The 12,008-nt window shown below is 36.5% G+C and overlaps 1 protein-coding gene across 2 annotated transcripts; it reads right to left on the reverse strand.

The window, feature by feature from the left end:
* Window positions 1-311: 311 nt before the first annotated feature.
* LOC110856036 lies at window positions 312-7,184 on the reverse strand. Of its 2 annotated transcripts, none has more exons than XM_035856714.1 (8): window positions 6,925-7,184; window positions 5,932-6,108; window positions 4,637-4,907; window positions 4,437-4,556; window positions 3,469-3,942; window positions 2,912-3,153; window positions 1,929-2,338; window positions 312-1,543 (listed from the first exon to the last, which is right to left on the reverse strand). In XM_035856714.1, the coding sequence occupies exons 1-8, from the start codon at window positions 7,101-7,103 to the stop codon at window positions 1,230-1,232; spliced, it is 2,187 nt and encodes a 728-aa protein (XP_035712607.1). In that variant the 5' UTR covers window positions 7,104-7,184; the 3' UTR covers window positions 312-1,229. The 2 variants fall into 2 exon arrangements, with proteins under 2 accessions (XP_035712607.1, XP_035712606.1); XM_035856713.1 differs by having other exon boundaries at window positions 3,361-3,942.
* Window positions 7,185-12,008: the final 4,824 nt, after the last annotated feature.

Here is a 12,008-nt window from a genome sequence, read left to right on the forward strand (position 1 = left end):
ATTTCCGAATTTTTATCCTTGTTGTCCGACATCTTGGAAAAAATTTAATGGGAGAGCACGTTCTTTCCTCTGCCACGTACAAACCAACACTGAGTTGTGGTAGTGTGGGAGAGCTGGTTAGTTAGGGAACTTTTTATTTTTGCTTTGAATGTACGTGTCCTCTGCCGCGGAGCCGGCATACTACATGTAAACCACCATCCCTCCGGATGACCTCGGAGGGCGATGGTGTGAAGTAAAACTGTGGTTATTATTTTTAATTCATGGTAACGTTACATTCTCATTCTAACAAATTAAGTGAAGTTATTGTTAAGTTGTGTTTTAGCCGGTTTTATTAATTGTAATACCATAAAATTAAATAAAGTAGTCATTCTTAATAGTTAATTACATACTCCGTTAAAATTGATAAGTTCTATTTTGTAATTGGAAGGATGTGTAAATATACAATGGGGTCATTTAGGTATAAATTGTAATATAGAACTAACTTCCGACAAAAGGTGTTTGAAGGGAATTAGATTATCTTCGCCAATCATACATATGTATATAGATCAGGCAGGGGGAAATACTCTTTCAAAATAGAGTATTTTGATCTCCGTTCTTCCCAGAGTTCACAGGGCTGCCACCAGTGTTTCGTTTCTTGCGGGTTTGCTTAATTTCTTGCACTGTAAAGCAAGAAATGCAAGAAATGTAAGGTGCAAGAAACTGCAGGAAATGCAAGAAACACAGCGCCCTCTAGCGACGCGCCTTAAGAATTACATCGGCGGGAAGGAGTTTCTTGCACCTTGCATTTCTTGCGGGTAAAAATAGCTGCAAGAAACCACTTTCTTGTGGTTATTTCCTACAGGTGGTTACTTGCACCCGAAACACTGGCTGCCACCTCCACAAAAAGGTATGAAAATCAAGGTGAGAAGATAAATTGTCAGTGGAAAATGCAGGTTTTTTGAGGAAATTAATTTTTCACGCTATAAAAATATAAAATGTTGTATTTATTTTAAAAATCGTGAAGTAATTTTATTTTCGACTTTGATTAAAATCTTATTTCTTCACACATCATGTATTTTCCTATGATGGCATCTAACTTCCCCACGAAGATTGTCGTCTTTTTGTGGGTGTAACAGCCCTGCACATCCTAACGCAGGGAAGGATGAAACTCAAAATTCTGTATTTCTCAAAAGTATTTTACCTATCTACATCTGGAAAATTCTTTAGGAAGTCCCATTCGATTAAATTATCTATTCCACACTTGGATAATTGTACCTAACAAAACCACCTTGTGGAATTCCGTAATCTAGTTCGTCATCAAATTCCTCCCCTTCGACGGCCATTATATCAATACAGTGATTACCACAAATATGCGCGTGCCTAATGTTTCCCGCATCGTTAGTCCATTCTCGTACCAAGCCGTAAATAGAAAGGACATCCCATGCGGTGTTTTGTCCATCATCGTTTAAAAGATGCTCCGGCACCATTCTGTCATCCGCATATAGAATCATGTACAACTGAAGTTCTTTCAAAGTGTCCAACAGTCCCGGCTTTGTCGATAGAGCTGTTCAAAAAATATTTCTTCACTCAGAATGTGGTCAATTTAAAATTGGAAAAAATTATTTTGTCATTGTTGATTTGTTCAAAAGTTAAAAATAAAGATACGTAAATTCATTGTTCAAAATGTGCTCATCTTATTTTTAATCGCCTGGTTGGACGAATTTGTCAAAATATCCGATGTATTAAGTATGGCGTGAAAATTAACTAAATATGTAGTGAATAAATTCTTTCATGAATATGAAGTCAATAAATAATTACATATGCAAGAACCATGTATTCAAAAATTTTGAAAAACATATTCACTCATTCATTATTCATTAATTCATTGAATAGTGATCTTCCATATATTACGTTGTATGTGGAAGTATCCAAAATTATTATTGACCTACCTGTCTCAACTTGACACATAGTCAGATGCAAGACCACCTTAAGAGAGAACGAGTCCGTGTAGTTGGTCGGAATTTGTTTATCATATCGATGAAATTGTGGGGGTCCATTTTCCCTGAATTCTTCGCATAGCTGAAGAAAAAGTGCGATGTATTCTTCCGCGTCCTGAATGAGAGCGTCCCTCGTATTTACTGGGAGCTTATCATGGGCACAAATGGTGCAGGTGGCGAGTCGCAGGGCAAGCGGGTTCCACTCCAGGTATTCTCCAAGTTTGACGTGCAGCCGGGTTATGGGAACTCGCAACGATTCAGTGAGAAATTCGAGCAGTATTAAGTTGTTTTCGGACCCCTTGATAAGAATTTCGGGTGGATTTATTTCCTCCGGGATGTCTCGCCATGCATTTTGCATCATCCTGTAAATTTTAGTCAGATTTAAGCCTAGTATTCAGGACGGATTTTTCGCGCGAGAAAGTTTACCTAGCTAAAACGTAAATAAAACACATTTTGCAGTATGCTCGAACAAGCAGTCACAGTTGGAACACACATAGAAATTTAGGCAATTTCGTCCAAGGAGTAATGTAGAACATTGCCAGGAACTTCTACAAATTAAGTAAAACTTGCGACGCATACCATGTTCAACCCAGATTATTTCCTTAATATGAATGTTTTCTTTGAAAGATCAGCTCTTTAGAGACAACATTTACTGCGGCTCTTGTGCAGATACGTAATAATTCGGTGAGTTTTTGACGCCCCAAGTTCGCGAACTGCTCCAACTAACCACAGTTTCCGCTTAAAAACTTCGCTTAAAACCACGTGTTCGCGAAATATGCTGCGCCCAAAACTTATTTCTCACCTGCACACATGCTGCAGTACACATGTTTTGTAAATGTTTATTTTAAAGACTTACTCTTTCAAAATAACATTGTCAAAAAATAATCTGGGTTGATCATGGTTTGGTCCCCAATGTTAATTTACATAAATATTACCTTGCAATCTTATATCCCTCATCGAAATCTTTATCTACGTAGTTTTGTCGCCGTTGTAAAATGTCGTTTAAGAAAAAATTGGGTCTTCGTGTACACACAATTACAAATGGTTTAACTCCAACCAATTTTAGTAAATATAGAAGTAGCGCGTCTGCATATGGTGAGGGGGCCAAGTCGTCCAGCATGAGGACCCATTTTTTACCCCGGAAACTTTTATGGATTTCTTGTATCATTTCGCCGATCTGTAAAATTCATGTTGATTTATTCATGTTATTAAATTAATGTTAGAAAAATTAGGGGTTGTTCACAGATTATGTAACCCGAGTGGGTGGGGGGCGGGGTTCTAGATTGTCATTATTGTTGTAAATACTGAACGGCTCCTAAATTAGTTCGAAAACTTAAATTTAAGAAATGAGTTCGAACAGGTACATAAATAACAAATATTTTACCGCGACTCGATGTCCACTGGAGCGGTAAATGTTAGCTCGAACCCGGCATCCCAGCGACTCGAGTTGGTTTTTAATGTGAAATTGATAATTTGTGTCGATCCAAATTACCGATTCTCCAATTCCGTTGGTTTCAATTAGTTGTGAGAACTGAACCGCCAATGTCGTTTTGCCGGAACCCGCTTCCCCGCTTAGAAACACTACATTTTCCTGGCCTTCATCATGAAGTCTTAAAAGCTCGAGTAACTCGAATCGTTTCACGTTTCCTGAGATAACGGGTGAATTTGTCTTGTCCCATCTGTAAATCGGGAGTTCTAAATTGTCCCGCCACATTTCATTCAGCCTAGAATGCAGTTCGCACGCGGTAGGTCGCTTGTCTGGATCGGTGGACATCATCTCACTAATCAGACTCCTGACGGGTGCAGGAATTTGATCAAGTGCTGGATGAGGTTGTGTTAATTGTCCTTTGAAATGATCTTTGAGTTGCCATTGCACAGATTTTGCAGGGTTTGGAATACATAAAGCTGCGATAATTAGAGCTAATGCATAAATGTCCACCTTGAATCCGTACGGCTGATTGTTTTCCTGTAGAAAGATAAATGTTTCTTTAACATGTTTAACATTTTTTTTGCCTCACTAATTCTAATTGAGGCAATCAGTACTCCGCATTAATCTGAAGTTGGCTGGGTTTAAGATAACCCAGATCCGAAACTGAATCCCGATCTGCCAAATTCTGAACCATTCAGAATCGGGGTGGGTGAATCCTCACAAACGGGGACTGGAATAAGATTCGGATTGGGAACGACCACATATTTATTAACGCATCATTTTAGTGGGAGGGTGGTTTAGGTCTTTCTACGTTTTACATGTTAAAATTCCGTATCCAAAACACAAAATTCAGCAAGCTTTTACAAAACACACGGACCCTCTTGGTTTGAGCAAGTTTAATATATGAAATTTCTGAAGGTTATTTTACTCAAAAATATTTGTTTGTAAAATTTTGCAAAAAAATGTACTGATTTAAGTGTAACAAAGGACTACGTGAATTTCCTAAATTTCTCAAGCTTGACATGTATTACCTGTTCTGGACTCAAATATAATGAAGTTCCAAGTCCATCTGCTGTCAAACCAGTCTCATCAGACAGATTTACCACAAATTTTGACAAACCAAAATCCCCCAGCTTTAGCACAACTTGATCCTTATCGAAGAAATAGCACAACTTGTAGATTTTAAAAAATTCGCAAGATAAATTTACAAATAAATTAAAATATTTCTTACTCCTTTAAATCGCCGGAGAAAAATATTCCCAGGTTTGAGATCCCGATGGATGATTTCTCGGTGATGAAGAAACCGCAATCCGTCTGCCATTTGTGTGGCAAAATTTAGCAATAAATCAGGTTCTCTACTTTCAAGAGGCGTATCCTGCAGCCAAGTTTTCAAACTCCCACCCGAACAAAATTCCTGTACAATCGTGATGGGACATATTTTCCCTGAATCGTCAGGGCCCGTGCACGAGTCTAACAAGTCGACATTAATTTCCCCATCGGAACTGGAATAAGAATAAAATTAGGTAGACATTATGGCCCACCCATGTATTACGTCATCAAAAATTCGCGCTTTTAGCACCCAACCATCCAACGTAAATATTAAGGGATAGGGAATTTTATCACGGGAAAGATAAGAAGACGTAAGCTACCCATCCACTAAAATTATGACGTAATATATGGACGTTTCCCTGTTAAATAAATTATGTAGAACTCGAACTGTTACAAATCTTGTTGTAAAATAATCCCTAGCAGTATTCATAGATATATGTTTCAGAGAATAAAGCTTGGTCGGGCAGGGACATGCTGTGCCCGACTAAGCTGCCGTAAGGCTTTTCAGCATTGGAAGCTACATACTGGCAGCTGAGGGGGACAAACACGCATGACGCGACGATTGTTATTAAAAAAAATTGTAACAAACTTTATCGAAAGCTGTAATGTAGTTATAATTTTTTTATAATTACTGCGATAATTGGTTAAGGTAGTACTGGTATTACAGTCACTCAAAAAAGTTGAACAGTTCCAGATTATAATCGTTTAAGTATTTTGAAATTGTGAAACTGTTTAAAGCGAAAAAGAATTTCTAGCGACTGTAATTAGCGAGATAATTACTTAAAAATGTTACAGGTATTGCAGTCATTCAAATTTTTTACTCATACTCTTTGTGTTTGCCCCCATCCATTCATTTGTAAATCTGAGGAGTTAGCTGGCAGCCGGAGATAACGAGATGGGAAATGCCCAACCAAGCTTTATTCTCTGATATGTATGACTCCGTTTCAAAATGTCCACCATTCACCTATCTTTATTTTAACATTATACATTATACATACATATTTATTTGTTTGGCTTATTATTTTTCTTCGTATTCTGGCGTCGATATATTTGTTTGTATTCATAGGTAAGCTCCTAGTAACAACTACATACATAGGTACCAGTGCTACCGTAGCACCTTTAATTCTAAGAACACTTATACATACAATACATGCGTGATTCCTAGAAGTGTTTACATATATAATTGAGGCAACAAACCTTGTCAGAAAGCTGGCATAGAGTGCATCTTCGTCTTCTACCCAGCCCAGCGGTGGTTTTTCAATTAAGGCGGTATAAATTTCAACAATGTTTGGATGTTGCGATTCGCGTAGCTTGGACAGTGCTTCCAGTTCGTTTTCAGTTTGTCTCAAATTATCGAATCCTTCAGTGTCGTCCCTAGATAATTTTGTACTTTATTACCCCTTTGTAAATATATACTGCACTCTTAGAAGTGACGTTACCCTTCTGAAAAGTACATACATATGTACCCAGCCTAAATTCCATATTAAGCCTCTATGGTATGCCTCGTCTCAAGGTCTCCCTTAAAAAATGTACGTCATGCTTCCTTATGGAGACCTTAAAATGTTTTCATCTCTGTTAATCTCAAATGAAATTAAATGTGAAAAAAAATTCCTTCCTCCAAAGTGTGCCGCATTTTACAGTTAAGGAATTTTTTTTCAACAATCGGCTGGCTGTGATTTGTGAAATTAAAAATATATAATTTTTTAAAGTAGTCACATTTAAATTTTATTCGAGATTAACGGAGATGAAAATATTTTAAGGTCTCCATAAGGAAGCATGACGTACATTTCATAAGGGGGAACTTGAGACGAGGCATACCATAGAGGCTTAAGCAAACTAAATTCCCTGCATAATTCCCCAGATGCGGGAAAAATAGTGTTTCAAAATATAACCTACAAGATACAAAATAGAACTTATTTGTATTTTGTAAATTTCAGGTATCTTATTGTATTTTGAATTTCGTGTATTTTCGACACGCTTGATAAATCCTGAGTAAGGCTAACTTTACAGATATGAATAGTACTATAGCTTTACAATTAATTCGCACAGAATTTAGGTTGCATTTACTCTTCAAAAGGGTAAAATAATAATTGTAAGCGTGTACATATTTACATATTTACATATTATGCAAATACATTTGAATATAAATATTTGAATATATTTAAAAAATATATGTTCTATAAATCTTACCTGGGAAAAATCCTCTTAACAGCAAATTTCTCTTCATATGAAGACGATTCTTTTAATTTGGCAGACCAAACGACACCATAGCTTCCACGACCTAGGTCCCTGATAAATTCGTAATCTCGGTACACCCTCGACACATAAGAACCTTTCCTATTTTTCCTTTTATTTTTAGATTTCCACATTTCAGCATGTCACAAAATATTGCTGGATATTATTAAAATTCTAACATGCATAAAACTTTTTAGTGAATCAGATGATCGTCACTGTAGATTTACGTAGTAAATAAGTTGTGTCTCATAACGCAATATTCCATAACATATGCGGGATCAGTTACATATACATACATACATGTTTTGTATACGTATGTACATGTGCACGCAGAATTAAAACAAGTTACTTGTGTATATACCCATACTTCTTGTATTTGCATACTAGACCATACCCAGTTCCAGTATGACTGGCCGCATGTATGTATCATCCATGTTAAGAACAGATATGTAGATTCATGCAGGATTTTGTTCTGCCACATATTTATTTATTTCCCGTCGTAACAATTTGGATTCTTACAATGCGAAGGTGTGAGGTGGTTATCGCAAATTTGAATGAGACCACTTCAGTTCGATAGCCCAGCTCAATACTATGGAAGTTTGGCTTATCAATTTTCTGAATGCGCAGATTTATCAAAGTTATCCAGAGTTAAAGTTGGCGAAAACGCTTGATTTTTGACTGTGCAAAAAGCGATACATTTTCCACTCCCGTTGGCCGTTCCTCTCGCGCTCGCATAGTTTTTCCTCGCTGGAGGTCATTGGTTTTCATGCAACCTCATCATTCCTCTCATTTAAATTTAAAACTAAATTAATTGATCTCAATAATAATATCTTATTTATCAGTTCAGTAGTATTAAATAAGTTTTAAAAATTACATAAATTAGACTAGACCATGCAAATATTTTAATAAATTACCTTCGATAAAATACTCGGATTGTGATCGTGAATGGACAACAAATTATTTATTCTCAACTGTAAATATTTGGATTATCAATTATCGAACGGGGTTTTAATACAGGTTATTACTTGATTTTTATGGCAAAAGTCGTCACAACCGATTTCAAGCGCACAACAAATCGCACCGCAATTTTTTCCCTGTACATTTAATAATTGCCGAATTTACAAATGTCGTGAAATTACAGTTGGTTGGAAAGTTTTATTGACTCCATTATTTAAAATTGTAACACAAAACTGAAGAAAATGCAGTAAAACTATGAGAAAGTGGTGAATAGAAAAAATTATAGTGAAAACCAATGACCTCCAGCCAGGAAAATCTATGCGAGCCCTAGAGGAAGCGAGCGTGAGAGGAACGAGAGTGGAAAATGTATCGCTTTTCGCACAGCCAAATCCAGCTTTTCGCCAACTTTACCTCTGGATAACTTTGCTAAATCTGCACATTCAAAAAATTGATAAACCAAACCTTCATATTATTGAGCTGGACTATCAAACTGAAGTGGTCTCATTCAAATCTGCGATAACCACCTCACACCTCCTCATTGTTAGCTTCATTAATAATTTTTACTTGTAGATAGCATGCATACATAAGCATGTACAGTTAGCAAAGTTATTAATGGCACCTTTTGTACTCATGGCACAAATGCTGGTGTGTTGTCATTCTGGAAATGTGCCATTATTGTGAAATGCATCGATTCTATAGCAAATTTAATGGAGATTTCGAAAACCACAACAGTTTATTGCTAACTTTTACCGTTGTCGCAATATTTTTAATAAAGCCACAAAATTTCGAAAATCGGGTTCAAGTGGATTGGACTCGTCTACTACATCCATACGAATAAAAGGATTGCATAATTCCATTATAAAGGCAATTTCATACCAAATTAATAGCCCTCATTGATTTGCATAACGCGAGAGGATGCACCGTACATACAAAAATGTAAATTAAGTACGTAAACATTTTGAAGTTATTAATAACAAAGGAACCTTCCAATGTGTCCTACGAGCCTCGCATTCCCACCTATAATAAAGTATCGACTCGCACTTAAAAATAGTGTTGGCACTTTGAACATTAAATGGACTCTAAATTCTAAATAAGGAACACATACTATATTAAATCAAGATTAAAGACAATTTAATTACTATGAATTTAGTTTACTTAATTTATAATTTAGAGAACAATCGTAACAATATATTTAGTAGTTTACCAGCTTTGGAGTAAAACGAAGGAATTTCCCTGTTGAAACCTACTTTAGATTATGCAAGTGCCCATTGAAACTGTGGGGAATTAGCATTCCGAGAATATCACCTTGGAAGGCTACCTTGTAAGAAACGTATCCTCAATCTTAATGCGTTTCCGTTATTGAAAATTTCTCTGAACTGCTACATACTGGTCTTGAATATTTAATTTTGCTCAATACAAGCATTTTTATGTAACTAACACCCATTTATCATTTAGTCATTAGTTTGTAACCTGCATATTTATATGTATAATTACAACAGGACCTCTCGCAAAGCCAAAATTGTGACAAACTCGATAAAAATTAGGGACGTGCGGAAAGCACTTTTTGAAAAGGCCACCTCTTATAAACCAGAAATTCCAAACTTACCACTCGATACGCCACTAGATCAAACTAGCTGTTACAATTTTCCACACTATTTTAAAACACTATTCAATTTCATGTTCATCCTTTGCCTTTCCCCATTTTGGATAAGTTTTCACCCTGACAATAAAATAAAGCTGTATGCTAACAAGTTTCAAAAATCTATAGTTTTTGCCCATTATGTTGCACTCTGCTGTTTAAGCGTAATGACGACCCGTCGCCAGTTCACGGACAATATTGGAATTCATCCGGAAATGATATTTGAATTGGCTAATTTCTTTTTTTGGGGATCGTACACATTTCTGGTTGCCAACACGGTTTGGTTTAAGAAACATCAAGTAAAAGACGTGTTGCAATTACCCATGCAGCCTTTACGACTGAAGGTTGGTTAAATTAGGGAGATTGCGAAATAACGTGTGTGCACTAAATATTAACAGAAATGCTAAATTTACCCTTATCGTAAATGCTAAGGTGCAGTCTATTCACTTCGTGTACGCATTAAGCTTTTTTTAAAAATTGACTCGAAACTTGAACCGTCTGCCTTTGCACTTGAAACCTAAAGATTTATCGCTTCCGTAACAATGTTATTCTCCCCTAAAATCTGAATTTTAAAATACTGCGGAAACCCTAACGGACACAACGCTAAAGTAAAGTCAGTATTACGCTCTGCGTTAACTTAAAAATGTTACTATAACCCCGTAAATTCGCAATCTCCCAATTATATTTAGAATCTTCAGGTCATGAATAAAATATTCTTCTCGATAATGTTTGCAGGCCAGAATCCTTACCATTACATTGTCTCTTCTCGTTCCAACCATTACGATTTTGGACTATTTGCAGTTTACCTTCTTTGACGAGAATCTAAACCCAGTTCCAGTCATGGATAATTTTATGGAGAAACTTGCAAAAACGTTTGGAACAAATAACTCAACAATTTATAATTTTTCAGAGACATGTTGGGGAACTAAAGTGATTGTTGGAATTGCATTCATAATCGACTTTAATTGGTATTTCCTGTCAATTTTGGGCGAAGTGTTTGTCCTGATTTCCGCCGTTGCAGCGTACGAGGTGGTGCATCGAGTAAAACTATCTAACGAGGGTTCAGTGCAGGTTATGAAATGCACTTTTTTTCAAGCTAGACCAGGATTTTGGAGGAAGTTATATCAAAAAATCAAGCCAAAATGTAAAAAAATATCGCACTGTTATAAATGTTCTCGTTGAATGGCCCCTTCAAAGAAAAATATTAAAGGTATATTTCAGGTTTAGGGACGGGCTTATATTACGTCATCATTTTAGTGGGTGGATTGTTTACGTCTTCCTGTCCCCCCCATGTTAAAATTCCCTATCCCTTAATGTTTACATTGGGTGGGTGCGTGCTAAAATCGATAATTTTTTGACGACGTAATGTATGGATGTTCGCTTTTGGGTAAATTTACCCCCAATGGGTCATTCAGATAAGTGCAACGTGATTCTTAATTTTCGACTTGGTTTTTGACTATACCTATTTTGAAAATCCGTGTGTAGCTAAAAAAAAGTTGTATTGATATTTATTAAATTATATGTTTAATTTTAGTAGCGATTCTTTAAACGATTTTATTCCTGCGTAATGTAGCGAATGCTTGGTGACTTCGCAACAATGAAAGGAATAATTGGCAAGATAAACGCGTTAAACAGCACTTATCTTCTAGTCACATTTCTTCTGATTGTATCCTACGGCGCGGCCACATTTGTCGAAGCCATGAATAACCAACGGTGGGCGTTTAAACTGCAACTGATCGAGTACTACAGTTTCTACTTCGCTATACTCTGATTCGCGGCGGAAGCTCATTTGAAGGTTGTTAAAATTTGTAAGGGAATGTCCATAGGTTATGACATCTACATATAAGGTGGACGGGTGGTTTTTGGTCGCTGCTCATTTTAAGCTTAAAATGACGTAGGTAGAGAAAGACTGAATGGGTGGTGAAAAGTTTGGTGTTTTTTTGATGACGTAATATATATGTTAATGGTCCCCAAAAGATAACGTAATAAAATTAATTTTGTATAATTTATGTATTTGATAGGCGACACACATTCAACGATATGTTGTCATGAAAGAAGTTAAAAATATCAAATTTCATGGGGCATCATCGATTGGAAATTCTTTGGTGTATGTGAAAGTGTTTATGAAAAATAGTCCAGGACAGGATGGGTTGACTGGGGGAAAGTTTTTCCTTCTTTCGTACGGGTTTTTGGGAACGGTATGTAAATATATTGATTCAATTTCTTTATGCAAATATTGACAGTAATTTACGTACATAATTGTGTTTATATTACGCATTATATTTTGCAGACCGCTACTATTTTCTTGACCTACGTTCTCGTTATGATACAATTCAAAGCAGCAGCGCCAAGCTGTGGCCCTTGAGCGGTTTCCTGTGGCCGACCATGGGGGTGCATTAATTTTGCACTCCCCCCCCCATGGTCGGGGGGTACAAATTAAATT

The sequence above is a fragment of the Folsomia candida genome, unplaced genomic scaffold, assembly GCF_002217175.1.
Source record: "Folsomia candida strain VU population unplaced genomic scaffold, ASM221717v1 Fcan01_Sc014, whole genome shotgun sequence".
Taxonomy (NCBI): domain Eukaryota; kingdom Metazoa; phylum Arthropoda; class Collembola; order Entomobryomorpha; family Isotomidae; genus Folsomia; species Folsomia candida.

Coding starts and splice junctions, on each gene's coding strand:
- LOC110856036 (XM_035856713.1), bottom strand. CDS start 7,103: ATGTGGAAATCTAAAAATAAAAGGAAAAATAGGAAAGGTTCTTATGTG. Junction 2,339..2,911: donor GAGGGATATAAGATTGCAAG/GTAATATTTATG, acceptor TAAAATTTACAG/GATGATGCAAAATGCATGGC. Junction 1,544..1,928: donor TATGTGTCAAGTTGAGACAG/GTAGGTCAATAA, acceptor TTTTTTGAACAG/CTCTATCGACAAAGCCGGGA.